The sequence below is a fragment of the Bos taurus genome, chromosome 3 (assembly GCF_002263795.3).
Source record: "Bos taurus isolate L1 Dominette 01449 registration number 42190680 breed Hereford chromosome 3, ARS-UCD2.0, whole genome shotgun sequence".
In the NCBI taxonomy this organism is placed as follows: domain Eukaryota; kingdom Metazoa; phylum Chordata; class Mammalia; order Artiodactyla; family Bovidae; genus Bos; species Bos taurus.
The window spans coordinates 110,365,400-110,384,923 of NC_037330.1; the positions used below are offsets into that span (position 1 = coordinate 110,365,400).

The window sequence follows — 19,524 nt, forward strand, 5'->3', positions numbered from 1 at the left end:
GCTGAGTAATATTCCATTATGTATATGTACCTCAACATCTTTATCCAGTCATCTGTCGATGGACATCTATGTTGCTTCCATGTTCTAGCTATTGTAAATAGTGCTGCAATGAACAATGGGACACATTTGTCTTTTTCAATTTTGGTTTCCTCAGGGTCTATGCCTAGGAGTGGGACTGCTCGGTCATATGGTAGTTTTATTCCTAGTTTTTTAAGGAGTCTCCATACAGTCTTCCATAGTGGCTGTATCAATTTACATTCCCACCAACAGTGCAAGAGTCTTCCCTCTTCTCCACACCCTCTCCAGCATTTATTGTTTGTAGACTTTTTGATGATGGCCATTGTGACTAGTGTGAGATGATATCTCATTGTAGTTCTGATTTGCATTTCTCCAATAATGAGTGATGTTGAGCATCTTTTCATGTGTTTGTTAGCCATCTGTATGTCTTCTCTGGAGAAATGTCTTTTTAAGTCTTTTTCCCACTTTTTGATTGGGTTGTTTGTTTTTCTGTATGAGCTGCTTGTATATTTTGGAAATTATCCTTTGTCAGTTGTTTCACTTGCTATTATTTTCTCCCATTGTGAGGGTTGTCTTTTCACCTTACTTATAGTTTCCTTTGCTTTGCAAAAGCTTTTAAGTTTAATCAGGTCCCACTTGTTTACTTTTGTTTTTATTTCCGTTACTCTAGGAGGTGGGTCATAGAGGATCTTGCTTTATGTCATCGAGTGTTCTATGAAATTTCTTTTTTTAATAACAAACACACACAATTTTTATTTACTCATAGGTTCGAAAATCTGTTCTACATTGCTTCCCCCCTGAAAAAAAAGATGTACCGTGAAATGGAAAACAGAATATAAATACATTAGCAATAAGCACATGAAACTAAACAGAACAAAGTTCTATCAATTATAAACTACCTTATTATTACTATTTTTTTTTTCTTTTGGTTGCACCACACAGCATACAGGATCTCAGTTCCCCAACCAAGAATCAAACCTGTGTTCTCTTCAGTGGAAACAGAGTCTTAACCACTGGACCACCAGGGAAGTCCCTGTAGAAGTACTTTAAAAGTAAAGAGTTTAGGACTTTCAGTTCAAGATGGTGAAGGAAGCATGCTCATCTCCTCCTATGACAGCACCAAAATTGCAACTACCTGTTGAATAATCGACAGGACACAGGGACGCACCATAAAAAGATAAGCCACATCCAAAGACAAAGAAGCTGCAGTGAGAAGGAGTGGCGCAATCACAATAAAATCAAATCCCATACCTGTCAGGTGCATGACCCACAACTGCAGAATAACAGTACCAAAAGAAGTACTGCTGTGAAGTACCCACTGCTGAACCTCCCGCTGCTGTGAAGGTGCTGAACCCCACATCAGGCTTCCCAGCCTGGAGCTCTGACAAAGGGTCTGGGAATCTCCAGGGAATCTGGCCTTGAAGGCCAGCAAGATCTGATGAAAGGACTTTCACAGGACCGGGGGAAACAGTCCTCCAGTCTTGGAGGGCACGAGCAAAGTCTTGCACATACCAAGACCTAGAGGGAAGGAGCAGTGACCTCACAGGAGACTGAACCAAAACCTACCTGCTAGTGTTGGAGGGTCTCCTATGGAGGGATGGGTCAGCAGGGGCTCACCAAAGGTACAGGGGCACTGGCTGCAGCAGTCCAGGAAGGTCCCCTTTGGCATAAGCCCCTTTAGAGGTCACCATTAACCTTACCATACAGCCTGTGGAACCCAGGGTTGGGTCACCTCTGGCCCAACAACTACCAAAGAGGAAGCACAACCCCACCCATCAGCAGATAATCTGACTAAAGCTTTACTGACCAAGGCCTTGCCCACCAGAGCAAAACCCAGTTTTTCCCACCACCAATCCCTTACATCAGGAAGTTTACATAAGCCTCTTAGCCTCCTCCATCAGAGGGCAGACAGAAGAAGCAAGAACTACAGTCCTACAGCAGCTAAAACAAAAACCACATTATAGAAAGTTAAACAAGATGAAAAAGCAGAAAGCTATGTCCCAGATAAAGGGACAAGATAAGACCCGAGAAAAACAACTAAGTGAAATGGAGCTAGGCAACCTTCCAGAAAAAGAATTCAGAATTAATCCAGGATATCTGGAAGACAATGGAGAAGATGCAAGAAATGTTTACCAAAGACCTAGGAGAACTAAAGAACAAACAGAGATGAATAATACACTAGAAGGAATCAATAGCAGAATAACTGAGGCAGAGAACAGATAATGACCTAGAGGACAGAATGGTGGAAATTACTGCTGTAGAACAGAATATAGAAAAAAGAATGAAAAGAAATGAGGACAGCCAAGGAGATCTCTGTGACAACATTAAACACACCAACATCTGCATTAGAAGGGTATCAGAAGGAGAAGAGACAGAGACAGGATCTGAGAAAATATTAAGAAATAATAGATGAAAACTTCCTTAATAGGGAAAAGAAATAGTCATCCAAGTTCAAGAAGCACAGAGAGTTCCAGACAGGATAAACCCAAGGAGGAATACACCGAGACACACAATACTCAAAACTGACAAAAATTAAAGACAAAGATAAACATTAAAAACAACAAGGGAAAAACAACAAATAACATACAAGAGAACTCCCATCAGGCTATCAGCTGATTTCTCAACAAAAACTCTACAAGCCAGAAGGAAATGCCATGGTATATCTAAAGTGATAAAAGGGAAGAACCCATAAGCAAGGAAACTCTATCCAGCAAGACTTTCCTTTCAGATTTGATGGAGAAATCAAAAGCTTTCCAGACAAGCAAAAGTTAAAGAGAATTCAGCACCATCAAACCAGCTTTACAACAAATGCTAAAGGAACTTCTCCAGACAGGAAACACAAGAGAAGGCAAAGATCTACAGAAAATAAACCCCAAATAATTAAGAAAATGGTAACAGGATCAAATGCACCAACCAAAAAACAGACTGGCTGGATGGAAGAAAATATGTGCGTGTTTGCATTTCCACTTACTACATCACTCTGCTTGATGCCCCAAACTGTATGTAATTATTTCATACTGTTAGGTTAATCATGTTCCCATTATGGTTTGCAATTGTAATTACGTTTTATTTTTTTGTCTGGATATTGATTGTGAAAACTGATAAACATCTTTCACTATTGTGATTATGTAACTATTACTCACTTAATACCACTGTATCATGATTGGTCAACAGAAAAATGATAGAACTCTGTATCACCAAAACTACCATTTAATACAAAAACCTGTAAACACTTTTGAAAATCCAGATGCTTATCAGAATTATCTTGGATTTTTAAAATATTTATTTATTTGGCTGCACCAGGTTTTAATTGCAGCATGTAGATCTTCAATCTTCTCTTGCAGCAAAGGAAGATCTTTAGTTGTGGCATGGGAACTCTGAGTTGTGGCATGTGGGATCTAATTCCCTGACCAGGGATTGAACCCAGGCCCCCTGCATCGGAAGCACAGAGTCTTGGGCACTGGACCACCAAGGAAGTCCACTATCTTGGAATTTTTTGAAAAATACAAATGTACAGGTATGCTTTTTTCCCCTCCAGAGCTACAGATATATTTCTAATGAGCAGCGATGTTTAAAAACAACTGGGCTATAACTTTTGTTGTTGATGATCAGTTCCGCAGTTGTGTCCAACTCTTTGTGATCCCATGAACTACAGCGTGCCAGGCTTCCCTGTCCTTCACCATCTCCTGGTGCTTGATCAAACTCATGTCCATTGAGTCAGTGATGCCATCCAACCATCTCATCCTCTGTGGTCCCCTTCCCCTGCTTTCAATCTTTTCCAGCATCAGGGTCTTTTCCAATGAGTCAGCTCTTCACATCAGGTGGCCACAGCACTGGCACTTCAGCATCAAGTCCTTCCAATGAATATTCAGGGTTGATTTATTTTAGGATTGATTGGTTTGATCTCCATGCAGTCCAATGGACTCTGAAGAGTCTTCACCAGGACCACAGTACAAATTCAATTCTTCAGTGCTCAGCCTTTTCTATACGTGACTACTGGAAAAACCTTTTTTATTGTCCAGTTCTCACATCTATACATGACTAATGGAAAAACCATAGCTCTATATGGACCTTTGTTGGTACAGCGATGTCTTTTTAACTTTTATCTAGTTTGTTTCACTTTTTCTATTTCATATTCAGTGCTCCCATTTCATTTAGTTTATGTTTTCTAATTTCTCCACCTCTTCTGGTTTTTTTTTTTTTTTTTTGGGTGTTCTTTCTCAAGTCTTTATCAAGTGTAGTAGAAAAGCTTTTGTATCAGTTCAGTTCAGTTCAGTTGCTCAGTCGTGTCTTACTCTTTGCGACCCCATGAATCGCAGCACGCCACACCTCCCTGTCCATCACCAACTCCTGGAGTTCACTCAGACTCATGTCCATCGAGTCAGTGATGCCATCCAGCCATCTCATCCTCTGTCGTCCCCTTCTCCTCCTGCCCCCAGTCCCTCCCAGCATCAGACTCTTTTCCAATGAGTCAACTCTTCTCATGAGGTGGCCACAGTACTGGAGTTTCAGCTTTAACATCATTCCTTCCAAAGAAATCCCAGGGCTGATCTCCTTCAGAATGGACTGGCTGGATCTTCTTGCAGTCCAAGGGACTCTCAAGAGTCTTCTCCAGTACCACAGTTCAAAAGCATCAATTCTTCGGCCCTCAGCTTTCTTCACAGTCCAACTCTCACATCCATACATGACCACTGGAAAAACCATAGCCTTGACTAGACGGACCTTTGTTGGCAAAGTAATGTCTCTGCTTTTCAACATGCTATCTAGGTTGGTCATAACTTTTCTTCCAAGGAGTAAGCGTCTTTTCATTTCATGGCTGCAGTCACCATCTGCAGTGATTTGGGAGCCCAAAAAAGTGAAGTCTGACACTGTTTCCACTATTTCCCCATCTATTTCCCATGAAGTGATGGGACCAGATGCCATGATCTTCATTTTCTGATTCCTGAGCTTTAAGCCAACTTTTTCACTCTCCTCTTTCATTTTCATCAAGAGGCTTTTTAGTTCCTCTTCACTTTCTGCCATAAGGGTGGTGTCATCTGCATATCTGAGGTTATTGATACTTCTCCCAGTGATCTTGATTCCAGCTTGTGCTTCTTCCAGCCCAGCACTTCTCATGATGTACTTACATATAAGTTAAATAAGGAGGGTGACAATATACAGCCTTGATGTATTCCTTTTCCTATTTGGAACGAGTCTGATGTTCCATGTCCAGTTCTAACTGTTGCTTCCTGACTTGCATACAAATTTTTCAAGAGGCAGGTCAGGTGGTCTGGTTTCCCATCTCTTGAAGAATTTTCCACAGTTTATCATGATCCTCACGGTCAAAGGCTTTGGCATAGTCAATAAAGCAGAAATAGATGTTTTTCTGGAACTCTCTTGCCTTTTCGATGATCCAGAGGATGTTGGCAATTTGATCTCTGGTTCCTCTGCCTTTTCTAAAACCAGCTTGAACATCTGGAAGTTCACAGTTCACGTACTGCTGAAACCTGGCTTGGAGAATTTTGAGCATTACTTTAGTAGCGTGTGAGATGAGTGCAATTGTGCGGTAGTTTGAGCATTCTTTGGCATTGACTTTCTTTGGGATTGGAATGAAAACTGACGTTTTCCAGTCCTGTGGCCACTGCTGAGTTTTCCACATTTGCTGGCAAATTGAGTGCAGCACTTTCACAGCATCATCTTTCAGGATTTGAAATAGCTCAACTGGAATTCCATCAACTCCACTAGCTTTGTTCGTGGTGATGCTTTCTAAGGCCCACTTGACTTCACATTCCAGGATGTCTGGCTCTAGGTGAGTGATCACACCATTGTGATTATCTGGGTCATGAAGATCTTTTTTGTACAGTTCTTCTGTGTCTTCTTGCCACCTCTTAATATCTTCTGCTTCTGTTAGGTCCATACCATTTCTGTCCTTTATCGAGCCCATCTTTGCATGAAATGTTCCCTTGGTATCTCTAATTTTCTTGAAGAGATCTCTTCAAGAGATCTTTCCCATTTTGTTGTTTTCCTCTATTTCTTTGCATTGATCGCTGAGGAAGGCTTTCTTATCTCTTCTTGCTATTCTTTGGAACTCTGCATTCAGATGCTTGTATCTTTCCTTTTCTCCTTTGCTTTTCGCTTCTCTTCTTTTCACAGCTATTTGTTAAGGCCTCCTCAGACAGCCATTTTGCTTTTTTGCATTTCTTTTCCATGGGGATGGTCTTGATCCCTGTCTCCTGTACAATGTCACGAACCTCAGTCCATAAATATATAAATATATATAAATAAATAAATATATAAATAATATGTACAATATATACATTTCAGAAAACTTAGGAATTTTCGCCTAACTAAAAAATTTATGACATTTTAATACCACTTGTTTGACTTAGAATGAATAGAATGCTAGATTTCTAACTAAAAAAATAGATATGCAACAAGAAAAGTTTTACTGTATAGAACAGCAAACTATACACAGGAAACTATAATCAACATCTTGTAATAATCTATAATGGATAATAATTTCAAAAATATTATATCTGTATATGTATAACTGAATCACCTTGCTATGTACCTGAAACACTGTAGGTCAACTAAATGTCCATAAAATACATATATTAAAAAATAAATGTAAAAAGTTTAAAGATTCAGAGTATTAAAAAATCAGATTTTTTTAAAAACCAAGGAAAACTGTCTCTCTTCCCTGAAATCAAAGATAAATGAGCCAGATCCTTTCAGTTGGAATTAATTTTTCCCACTGTTATATTTCTAGACCATTTGATTTTACTTACACTATGATGATTAAAACTGGCTTGAAGCTTAAAGTTTTTCTGTTTGACTCCACTGCAAGTTAAGGCAAACTCACAATATTTGTATAGAAGAAATATCTGATAAATGCTGACTATTAATGCGAATAGAGAAGACAAGTTAAAATGAGGTTTATCATTAGAAATTGCCTGAACTTCCAAAATAAGTATCAGATATTAGAAGACCAAGTACAGGAGCAATATTCTAAGATATTAACATCCATATATAAATGGGTCACAACTATCAAATTATACACCAAAGAGCAAAATGAGACCAGAAACTTTGCGATAATGACAAAAAGCTTTTTATCCATCTCTCAAAGTATATATAATTTAAAAATACAGTGGCAACACAACTGAAAAGTTGACAGTAGCTTTTTCAAATGCTAAACTGTTCAGAAAATCTCTAGAATGTATTATACAAAATCAGAACCCAGTGGCTAGCTTTCTAAAAGCCATGATGGGAAAAAAGTTGTCAGAAAAGAATAATTTGTTGGGTCATCAATGATATGTGAAAGTTCAGTTCATTCGCTCAGTCATGTCTGACTCTTCGTGACTCCACGGACCAGCGCACGCCAGGCCTCCCTGTCCAACACCAACTCCCAGGGTTTACTCATACTCATTTCCATTGAGTCGGTGATGCCACGCAACCATCTCATCCTCTGTCCCCTTCTCCTCCCATCTTCAATCTTTCCCAGCATCAGGGTCTTTTCAAATGAGTCAGCTGGCCAAAGTATTGGAGTTTCAGCCTCCAACATCAGTCTTTCCAATGAACACTCAGGACTGATCTCCTTTAGGATGGACTGGCTGGATCTCCTTGCAGTCCAAGGGACGCTCAAGAGTCTTCTCCAACACCACAGTTCAAAAGCATCAATTCTTCGGCACTCAGCTTTCTTTACAGTCCAACTCTCACATCCCTACGTGACTACTGGAAAAACCATAGACTTAACTAGATGGACCTTTGTTGGCAAAGTAATGTCTCTGCTTTTTTTGCTTTTACAAAAATTCACCTGTACATTTCAACTACCTTAAACACTGTTTCCTCTATCTTTTCTTATGATTATATCTCTTCTTTCATCCATAAATCAAGAAGGTGGTAATTAAGGCTGGAAACCATTCTGGAATACATACTACTGAGTTCTAGTCAAAATCCTTTCTTTGAAGTGAGACGGACCTGGATTCAACTTCTGGTTTCATTATGTCCTGATGGTATAACCATGGCTAGCCTATTTTCCAAAAGAAGAATCTAAAGTAAACAATACTTCCCTCAAGGAGTAGTTGTAAAGATTAAATGAGGTGACGTATACAAGTGCATTTAGGACAATGCCTAGCGTACAGCAAGGACATAAATCTTAACTACTGTTATTATCATTATTATACACTCATAAAATGGGATTTATCTATAGGCTATTTTGAACTAAATGTTTTTCCATCCTAAAATTTTATTGACCTTCTACCAACAAGCTGATTATTATACAACAGGAATTTTTATTTGGGGACCAGGGGCTTCCCCAGTGGCTCAGTCACTAAAGAATCTGCCTGCAATGCAGGAGACTGCCTTCAATGCAAGAGACCCGGGTTCACTTTCTCGGGAAATAAGTCTATCATTAAAACTATTACTTGTGAGATCATTTAAATACAAAAATAATAAACAAAATACAAATAAATGGAGAAGGAAATGGAAATGGCAACCCACTCTAGTATTCTTTCCTGGGAAATCCCATGGACAGAGGAGCCTGGTGGGCTATAGTCCATGGGGTTGCAAAGAGTCAGACACAACTGAACAACTGAGCACACAGGCTTTGACAAGAAGTATAAAACCAGAATATGATCATGAAACAGGGATTTGTATGTTATTTTTCTGGAAACATTAAGAACCAGAAATTATATCAAAACTTAGTTTTTTTCCTAAACTGCACAGAGTTTCAGAGTTAACAAGTTTAACAAGCCCACAGACTTGGTATTTAAACACAAGTAAAGCTTTTAGACTTAGTGGCTGAATAACAGCAAAAGCTTTTAGAAACTTCCTGACTGGCTAATACTTAAAATTACTCTTGCACTTTCATTGACCTGAAAGTCTGCAGATGTGCTTTTCTTTTTTATTTCCTTTAAAATTATACCAACCTCCCTGAGATAGAGTCTTCTCCTTCTCCTCATCTTCTGCAATCATTTCTGCCATTTCAAGGAGATCAGCTTCAAAAGGATGTGAGGGAAGCTTTTCCTTAATGTCCTCAATACTCTCAGTGACTTTATCTTCGTTACCCATTGAGGATGGAATAAGCATAGGGACAGGCATCTGAAAGACCAAGGACAGACTAAAGACTTTCTCGGGAAATGGTCTATCATCAAAACTATTAATTGTGAGATCATTTAAATACAAAAATAATAAACAAATCCAAGATATTCTATGGCCAACAATTAAAACAGCCTTGCTAGTTTGTTTTTATAAGACTACAGTCTCTTAAATAAAAACTCAGTAAGTGCTTTTCAGACACTCAAAAAAAGTATCTCTGAATCCTTTAAAAGAATAATTAAGCAATTCATTTTTATTTTTGATTATATTTCTTGTTTAATATTTTCACACAAGTATTTCTCGTAAGAATTCAGTACCAAGAAAATATGTATTTTCTGATAAAAAATGAATACATTTTTCTTTCATAAAAAGTGAGAATCCTGGAAATCACAGTACTCCTCTTTTCAGCCATGCTAGAATATAAGATTCTAACACACACCATTTCCAATCTTTTTCTATGTTAGTGGCCTTATTGTGTTTAAAATATTTTAAAAAACTACATCATAATCTTATCTGAGAAGGCAGGATACAATCAGGAGCTGTCCTTTATATATTCCATGTTCAAGTAATTAAAGTAATATGATGATATCCAACATGAGTCAGGTATATTTTACCAACAAGTGAAAAGTTTTTATGGAGCTGCTAAATCTTAATTGAGAAAAACGTGCACTAGATTAGCCTTAACCTCTCAATGATTACTCACTGGAACTGGAATTCCAAATGGGACTGGTGCATACTGAGTATAAAGATGAAGAGGTACAGGTACAAACACTGGTACTGGAACTGGCACCGCAATAATTTGGGGCTGAGCTGGAGTGTCTTCTAATAAAAACAAAAATAAAAGCAAAAACCCACACAAAAACAAAGAGGGTTAGAAACAACATTCTAATAAAAAAATTTTTTTTGTACTTCAAAAGAAATATCTATGATACTAGGGTGCTTCCCAGGTGACTCAGTGGGTAAAGAATCTGCCTGCAATGCAGGAGACACAGGTTCGATCTCTGGGTAGGGAAGATCCCCAGGAGGAGGGCATGTTAACCCAATCCAGTATTCTTGCCCGGAGAATCCCATGAACAGAGGAGCCTGGTGGGCTACAGTCCATAGGGTGCAAAGAGTCAGACATGACTGAAGTGACTGAGCATGTACCCCAGACCCATGATACTAGGAGTTCATAGAAAGGAGAAATTGTGAAGAAAGGCTTGAGTATAAAGCACTAACAAAAAGTGGGCAACACAATAATTATCAATGACACAAGAATAAGATGAATGGTGGCTATAACTCGATGAATAAATGAACAGTGATCTTAGAAGGGAGGTATAGAAAACTTAACATGAATAGTGTATGTTAAAGAGGAGACTGAATATATAGAAGGGCCCTTTTCATAAGGCTATAATACACATTTAAAATCATTTCTAGTAAACAGTAGGAAGTACTACAAATTGTTTAGCACAAAGTAATGGTATAAAATTTGCATTTTAAAAGATTAATTTTGCTGCCATCTTTGGATGGAATACAAAGTATACAAAGCAACTACAATATATAGAGCTAAGACAATGAGGGCCTGAACCTAGGGTGGTTATGATAGCTGCAGAAAAAGAGTAAGTATTCACAGCAGAGGGTCCAAGATATTAAAAAATTAAATAGAACTTGGACACTAACTTATACATGAGTAAGGAAAAAATGGGAAGGATGGAGGTAGGAGTCATTCAATTATTTAACAACCATCTAAAGTCTTTTCTGTAGGCCAGAAACATATGCTGGATAACTGTAAAATCATTAATGCAAGAGAAAGGTATTTCTAGTAAGGAGAACTGAAAAGTTGACAATTTGTCTAGGGTCAGAAGGGGTGAATAATATGGGATCAATTTTACCACGGTACAGTGGACATAAAAAAAGTTACGATTAGAGACGTCTGATAACCACGCGGCTGTTTTTCAGTCACCCAGTTGCGTCCAACTCTTTGAAACCCCATGGACTGTAGCACACCAAGCCTCCTTGTCCCTCACCATCTCCTGGAGTTTGCCCAAGTTCATGCCAACTGCATCGGGCATGCCGTCCAGCCAACTCATCCTCTGACGCCCTCCTCTCCTTCCATCTCATCCTTTGATGCCCTCTTCTCCTTCTGCCCTTGATCTTTCCCAGCACTGGGGACTTTTCCAATGAGTCGTCTGTTCGTGTCAGATGACCAAAATACTGAAGCTTCAGCTTTAGCATCACTCCTTCCACTGAATATTCAGGGCTGATCTCCCTTAAGATTGATCTCCTTGCTCTCCAAGGGACTTTCAGGAGTCTTCTCCTGCACCACAGTTCGAAGGCAAAAACTCTTTGGTGTTCTGCCTTCTTTATGGTCCAGCTCTCACAACCATACGTGACCACGGGGAAGACCAGAGCCTTGATTATACGGACCTTTGTTGGCAAAGTAATGTCTCTGCTTTTCACCACACTGTCTAGGTTTGTCATCTCTTTCCTGCCAAGAAGCAATCATCTTCTGATTTCATGGCTGCAGTTACCATATGCAGTTATTTTGGAGCCCCAAAAAAGGAAGATCTGTCACTACTTCCATCTTTTCCCCTTCTATTTATCATGCAGTAACCAAGCTACATGGTGGTAAACTAGGTCACTATTTTGGGACTGACATGTACAAACTGCTATATTTAAAATAAATATCCAACAAGGACCTACTGCAAAAAAATATTAAAAATAATTTTTTAAAAAGGTACTATTGACACAATAAAAATACAGGACTATCTTATCTATAGCCTTGCTATACAACATGGTTCATGAACCAGCACTGATATTACTCAGGAACTTTAAAGATGCAGAACCTCAGCTCCACTAAATCATAATCTACATAGCAACATTCCCAAGTAATTCATATGCATGTTCATGTTTGAGAAGTACTGCCTAGAGGATAACCTTCCAGGTCTAAGAATCTAAGATTCCTTTCTATTTTAAAAATTCTGGGATTTTCAGATGGCAGCATAAGGAGCTCCAGAGATCCATTCTTTAGGGAAACAAGCAAAGCTGGTGAAAATCTAAAAAATAACCATTTAAATTATTTTGAAATTGTCCAAAGGGTACACATCAAATGGAGAAATGTTTAAGAAAATCTACTAAATACAGTAAGAACAGTAGGAGTCTATGACATTTGATCTACCACCTGCTCCACATCCCTGCCTCACCCAGCTCAATATGACAGAAACTCTACTCTGGAATGGATGTCACCAACAAGAATGGGCTCCTCTTCCTTCAGCTCCCAATTCAAGGTTACTGTATCTCACCAGGAGGGGCAGGCCACCATTATCTCTTATTCCCTCAAACTCCAGGACAGAAAGGTTAATTTCCTAGTGCGTATCACTACCACCCATAAAGAGAAAACCTACTACAGGAATTAAAACTCAACATTCAAAAAACTAAGATCCTGGCATCCGGTCCCATTACTTCATGGCAAACAGATGCAGAAACAATGGAAACAGTGACAGATTTTATTTTCTTGTGCTCCACAATCACTGTGGACGGTGACTGCAGCCATAAAATTAAAAGATGCCTGATCCTTAGGAGAAAAGCTATGACAAACCTAGACAGCATATTCAAATGCAGAGACATTACTTTGCCAACAACGGTCCGTAGAGTCAAAGCTATGGTTTTTCCAGTAGTGACGTAGGGATGTGAGAGGTGGACCAAAAAGAAGGCTTAGTGCTGAAGAATTGATGCTTTCGAACTGTGGTGTTGGAGAAAACTCTTGAGTCCCTCAGATTGCAAGGAGATCCACCCAGTCAATCCTAAAGGAAATCAATCCTGAATATTCACTGGAAGGACTGATGCTGAAGCTCCAATATTTTGGCCACCTGATGTGAAGAACTGACTCATTGGAAAAGACCCTGATGCTGGGAAAGATTGAAGGCAGGAGGAGAAGGGGACAACCCAGGACAAGATGGTTGGATGTCATCACTGACTCAATGGACATGAGTTTGAGCAAACTCCAGGAGACGGTGAAGGACAGGGAAGCCTGGTGTGCTGCAGTCCATGGGGCTGCAAAGGGTCAGACATGACTGAGGAACTGAACATCAACAACTACAGGAACAGCAAGGCTATCAAAGCCAGGGTCTGAACAACCTTCATCCCAGTTCACCTGTAGGGCAGAGATTCCATGCTAGCAGAGGCAAGCTAAGAAGGTCAGAAGCTCACACTGTGCCCACAATCCAGAAAAGCAGTAGGTCAAAGAAGGAAGAGGCAGTTTATAAGAAAAGAAAGCCCTAAAGCTCTTCCCAAAAGAACTGACTTTATTTGAAACAGAGTGTGGAAAAGTCCAAACCTAAGGGTACTCTTTGTCATCAAGATGAAAAAAAGATGTCCTTTTCATTATAGGGGACTGGAATGCAAAAGTAGGAAGTCAAGAAATACCTGGAATAACAGGCAAATTTGGCCTTGGAATACGGAATGAAGCAGGGCAAAGACTAATAGAGTTTTGCCAAGAAAATGCACTGGTCATAGCAAACACCCTCTTCCAACAACACAAGAGAAGACTCTACACATGGACATCACCAGATGGTCAACACCGAAATTAGACTGATTACATTCTTTGCAGCCAAAGATGGAGAAGCTCTATACAGTCAACAAAAACAAGACCAGGAGCTGACTGTGGCTCAGATCATGAACTCCTTCTTGCCAAATTCAGACTTAAACCAAAGAAGTAGGGAAAACCACTAGACCATTCAGATATGACCTAAATCAAATCCCTTATGATTATACAGTGGAAGTGAGAAATAGATTTAAGGGACTAGATCTGATAGAGTGCCTGATGAACTACGGACAGAGGTTCGTGACATTGTACAGGAGATAGGGATCAAGATGAACCCCATGGAAAAGAAATGCAAAAATGAGGAGGCCTTACAAATAGCTGTGAGAAGAGAAGCGAAAAGCAAAGAAGAAAAGGAAAGATATAAGCATTTGAATGTAGAGTTCCAAAGAATAGCAAGAAGAGATAAGAAAGCCTTCTTCAGCGATCAATGCAAAGAAATAGAGGAAAACAACAGAATGGGGAAGACTAGACATCTCTTCAAGAAAATTAGAGATACCAAGGGAACATTTCATGCAAAGATGGGCTCGATAAAGGACAGAAATGGTATAGACCTAACAGAAGCAGAAGATATTAAGAGGTGGCAAGAAGACACAGAAGAACTGTATAAAAAAGACCTTCACAACCCAGATAATCACGATGGTGTGATCACTCACCTAGAGCCAGACAGCCTGGAATGTGAAGTCAAGTGGGCCTTAGAAAGCATCACTACGAACAAAGCTAGTGGAGTTGATGGAATTCCAGTTGAGCTATTTCAAATCCTGAAAGATGATGCTGTGAAAGTGCTGCACTCAATTTGCCAGCAAATGTGGAAAACTCAGCAGTGGCCACAGGACTGGAAAACGTCAGTTTTCATTCCAATCCCTAAGAAAGGCAATGCCAAAGAATGCTCAAACTACCGCACAATTGCACTCATCTCACACGCTACTAAAGTAATGCTCAAAATTCTCCAAGCCAGGTTTCAGCAGTACGTGAACTGTGAACTTCCAGATGTTCAAGCTGGTTTTAGAAAAGGCAGAGGAACCAGAGATCAAATTGCCAACATCCTCTGGATCATCGAAAAGGCAAGAGAGTTCCAGAAAAACATCTATTTCTGCTTTATTGACTATGCCAAAGCCTTTGACTGTGTGGATCACAATAAACTGTGGAAAATTCTGAACGAGATGGGAATACCAGACCACCTGACCTGCCTTTTGAGAAACCTATATACAGGTCAGGAAGCAACAGTTAGATCTGGGCATGGAACAACAGACTGGTTCCAAGTAGGAAAAGGAGTACATCAAGGCTGTATACTGTCACCCTGCTTATTTAACTTCTATGCAGAGTGTATCATGAGAAACGCTGGGCTGGAAGAAGCACAAGCTGGAATCAAGATTGCTGGGAGAAATATCAATAACCTCAGATATGCAGATGACACCACCCTTATGGCAGAAAGTAAAGAGGAACTAAAAAGCCTCTTGATGAAAATGAAAGTGGAGAGTGAAAAAGTTGGTTTAAAGCTCAACATTCAGAAAATGAAGATCAGGGCATCTGGTCCCATCACTTCATGGGAAACAGATGGGGAAACAGTGGAAACAGTGTCAGAGTTTTATCTTTTTGGGCTCCCAAATCACTGCAGATGGTGACTGCAGCCATGAAATTAAAAGATGCTTACTCCTTGAAAAAGTTATGACCAACCTAGATAGCATATTGAAAAGCAGAGACATTACTTTGCCAACAAAGGTCCGTCTAGTCAAGGCTATGGTTTTTCCAGTGGTCATGTATGGATGTGAGAGTTGGACTGTGAAGAAAGCTGAGTGCCGAAGAATTGATGCTTTTGAACTGTGGTGTTGGAGAAGACTCTTGAGAGTCCCTTGGACTGCAAGGAGATCCAATCAATCCATTCTGAAGGAGATCAGCCCTGGGATTTCTTTGGAAGGAATGATGCTAAAGCTGAAACTCCAGTACTTTGGCCACCTCATGCGAAGAGTTGACTCATTGGAAAAGACTCTGATGCTGGGAGGGATTGGGGGCAGGAGAAGAAGGGGACGACAGAGGATGAGATGGCTGGATGGCATCACTGACTCGATGGACGTGTGAGTCTGAGTAAACTCCAGGAGTTGGTGATGGACAGGGAGGCCTGGCGTGCTGCGATTCACGCGGTCGCAAAGGGTCAGACACAACTGAGCGACTGAACTCAACTGAACTGAAGGGTGCTCTGGAAAATAATAGTTCCTCTTAACTAAGACCCTGTATATATAATTCCAAAAGCTATGGAATTTGGATATATTTCCCATAATAAATAACTGTCATGAATAAAGAAATGAAATGAAGCATTCATGGTATGGTATTATCAACTACCTTTCCTCTGCCATAACTAAGGTACTGAAAACACCTAACCCACGGGGATACTGTAAGGACTCAATTGTGCAATGTATATAAGCAATGAAATACATCACCTATGAAATAAAAGACACAATTATTGTAAGCACATACCACATTCCTTTCCTTTAGGAAAAATTAAACAAAGAAAACACAAGGAACATACCTGTCTGGCATTCTTTGTTTTGTGTATGTGGTTTGCAAGAGGTGGCCTTGGTCTGTGTGATGGGTTTGCACAATAAAGCTTTATTCTTCAGAAGTCTTGGAGGCTGGGAAGGTGGCAGTTTTAGGACATCTGTTTGTGTACTTGCCTAGTAAAAAAATACATCAGAAACGAAAAGCTTACTAATTATGAGAAATATTGTATAATATCATTGGAGAAGGAAATGGCCACCCACTCCAGTATTTTTCCTGGAGAATCCTATGGACAGAAGAGCCTGGTAAGCCCCAGTCTACGGGGTCACACAGAGTCAGACACGACTGAGCGACTAACACTTCACTACATAATGTTACATTTCAAAGTATTATAATTTCAAAAGAAATGCTATAATGGAATCACATGGAAGACACAGAATATAAATATTCAATTAAATATGTAAGAAATACAAAATTCCTAAAATATCAACAGCAATAAAGGAATACCTTGATAACTACATATTAACTCTGAATGTATCTAATTACCAGTTCTATTAACCAAGAAAAATACCATTTGTATTAATGAAATATTGTTGATCAGTAACAATGATGGTTGAGCTTAAAATCAGAACTGTTTTTTCTTGACTGGGTTAAATCTTAGAAGAACCAGTTTCAAGGTAACTAGAAATAATAATATCACTCATGATCCTATAAGTAACTTGAGAAAAGATGATATGATAATTGTCCCAGAAACTAGGAAAGACTTTAGAAATGCCACTGTTCTAGTCCTAAGTTTTTCTCATTATTGATTTTGTCCTTAAGAGACAAAAATATTTAGCTTTAAAAAAAAAAAAAGAATGCTTATTTATAGCATAATCTTCACTGAATGGGAAACAAGCTACTTTCTACAAATACTTCATCTACAATCTGACTACATTACAAAATGCCCCAAATCCTTGTATGCCTAAATGCTATAAGATTTAATTCTATACAATTAAAACAAAAATTTTCAGTAACTATATAAAGCATTCAAAAAAACTGAAGTCCATAAAAGACCTAGTTAAATAACCAGGAAATCCTGTTCCTGAACAAGATTAAATGAACTCATGAAATTTATTTTATATAATAAATAAAAAATGAATAAGGGCAAATCAGCTTAGACATATTCATTCTGCATAAGATGGAAAAGACAGTAGCAATAACAATAAAAATAATAAAACTTACATCCCCAATGATTTTTGCTGTTACTGTTGGAACTGCACCTGATATAAATAAAAATATAAAATTTAGGATCTTATTATTTAAACACTAGCATTAACAGCTGATTTTCAGAAAACAAACACAAAGTTTTATAATAAAAATATGTATTATCTTTTATTTTATTCAGGGGAAGAGTAGCATCTAAAGTATTATACAAGAAAAATAGATTTGGAAACTACAAAAACACTGTTTAATGCCAAAGCAGCACATAGGGAACCACCATTCCTAATATGAATGTGACAAACACATGAAAATGATTACAGACAGAAAAAAGGTAGAGGACCACTGTCGTCAACCTCAAAAAGGCTAAATAACTGCTGTCAAATCAAGCCATACCTTGTAAGACACTGTTAGAATTCACTGTGGGCTGAGCAGCAGGAGCACTTGCTAATGATACCACATTAGCTATAACTGGAGTTGAATCTTTTCTTAGAGATGGCGGCCCTGCTGAAGCAGCTGGCACCATGGAAATACTTGCTGATTAAAATAAACAAAAATAAGAAAACCTCATGTAATTTATATGAACATACATAGAAACCAACATCTTAAGATGGTTAAACAATGCTTTTATGTTAGAGTAAAATTAAAGAGTCACTTCAAGATTAACTGTATTTTTTTCTATTTTTAAATTACTAAACCTTAAAAGTATTCCATGTACTTTCGCTTGCATAACTATGCATGTGGTATATACAAAAGGCTATGTGGTTTAGATTCCATGTTCTTTGTTATAATCTTAAGTGCTTTTCTAAAGAAGTCAAGATGTGTATCTTCAACTATAAAACGTTAACTGCCATTCTTTCCCATAAAGTTCTTACAGAGTTTATTTGACTAAATATGCTCAGAGAAAACTGAAAGAATTTAGGGCATTAACCTAAGGTGTTAAACAAAAGGGATCTACATGTTAATGTGATTTGAACAGAATGAAATCTACAATTCATGAAATTATTTACAACTGTTTAAAGTTCTCAATCTGTGGAAGAGTAGTTAGTCCCTGGCATTGACCTAAGACTCAAGTTTAATTTTACCTGCATTGTTTTGTGAAGGTGGGTCACACATACTTTGCTGATTACAGAACATCAAAATACAAAGCAGGTTACAGAAATGTTTCATTTCTCCCCGCCATTTCAAGGACTCACTGAGCTTACCCTGTCGCTTACAACCATCACATTTTGCCATCTGAAAAAAGAAACAGAAGACAGCAAAGAAGTAAGAAATAAATTATCTATGGACTGATTAAATAAAAGGTCCCAGGTAACGAGTGAGGAAATCTGCTTAGAATTTAGATCACTAAAAGGAAGGTTAACTATCCTGGAGGGAGGGGCAATATACAGTAGGGGACTAAGAGGTACAAACTACTATGCAGAAAATAAGCTATAAAGATATTGTACACCACAGGGAATATAGGCAATATTTTATAATTATAAGTGAAGTATAACCTTTCCAAATTGTTAATCACTGTATTGCACACCTAATACTTTACTATAATACTATAATTCAGCTTTTTTTAAGAAAAAATGAAGGTTAATGATTCTGAAATTGGAAATTATGTCAACAATCTTATACAACATTAAAAAAAGTCACATTATAGATGCCAAAAATAGCAATTTTTAAAAAGTGAAATGGAAATAGATTGATCCTCCTTAAACACGTCAGAAGACTATTTTAAAGTGAATAATTATAATTTTAAATATTTTAATGTTTTAAGACATATGTCTTCTACAAGGAAATTAAAAAACAAAAGCAATGTAATTTCAGTAACATTAAAGTCTTTTTAAATCCTACATTAATACTTAACACTGAAAATCATTAATTGCCCTTTATACTATTTGAAAGAAAAAAAGAAGGGAAAAATGTGCCCTAACTTGAAAAACCAGGAATGTGAATCATATTTACCTGACAGAGCAAAACTGTATATTTGGACATGCATTCTTCACAACAAAACTCTTCTACTTTCCCCCCTAAATTATTCTGTACCAATTTGGGAGATGTCTGTAAACAATAACTGCACATTTTACAGTGATTTCCCCAGCGTTTTGCCAAGTCATGTTTATAAAGCAATTTGCAACCTAAAAAAATCAGAGAAGGTAAAATTAACA

General features: G+C 38.3%; 1 protein-coding gene across 10 annotated transcripts in view; it reads right to left on the minus strand.

Moving 5' to 3' along the window:
* The window catches only part of ZMYM4 (zinc finger MYM-type containing 4), a 164,687-nt gene that overhangs the window by 38,633 nt on the left and 106,530 nt on the right, over nucleotides 1-19,524 (minus strand). For 9 of the 10 annotated variants that reach the window (XM_002686481.7, XM_024990230.2, XM_024990228.2 and 6 more), the window contains 7 exons: nucleotides 19,322-19,494; nucleotides 18,454-18,604; nucleotides 17,765-17,905; nucleotides 17,393-17,430; nucleotides 16,200-16,344; nucleotides 9,797-9,915; nucleotides 8,925-9,096 (listed from right to left, as the gene is read on the minus strand). In XM_002686481.7, the coding sequence (XP_002686527.1) occupies nucleotides 8,925-9,096; nucleotides 9,797-9,915; nucleotides 16,200-16,344; nucleotides 17,393-17,430; nucleotides 17,765-17,905; nucleotides 18,454-18,604; nucleotides 19,322-19,494 (939 nt within the window). The remainder of the gene's footprint in view (nucleotides 1-8,924; nucleotides 9,097-9,796; nucleotides 9,916-16,199; nucleotides 16,345-17,392; nucleotides 17,431-17,764; nucleotides 17,906-18,453; nucleotides 18,605-19,321; nucleotides 19,495-19,524) is intronic. The other variant, XM_024990229.2, reaches the window with a different exon arrangement.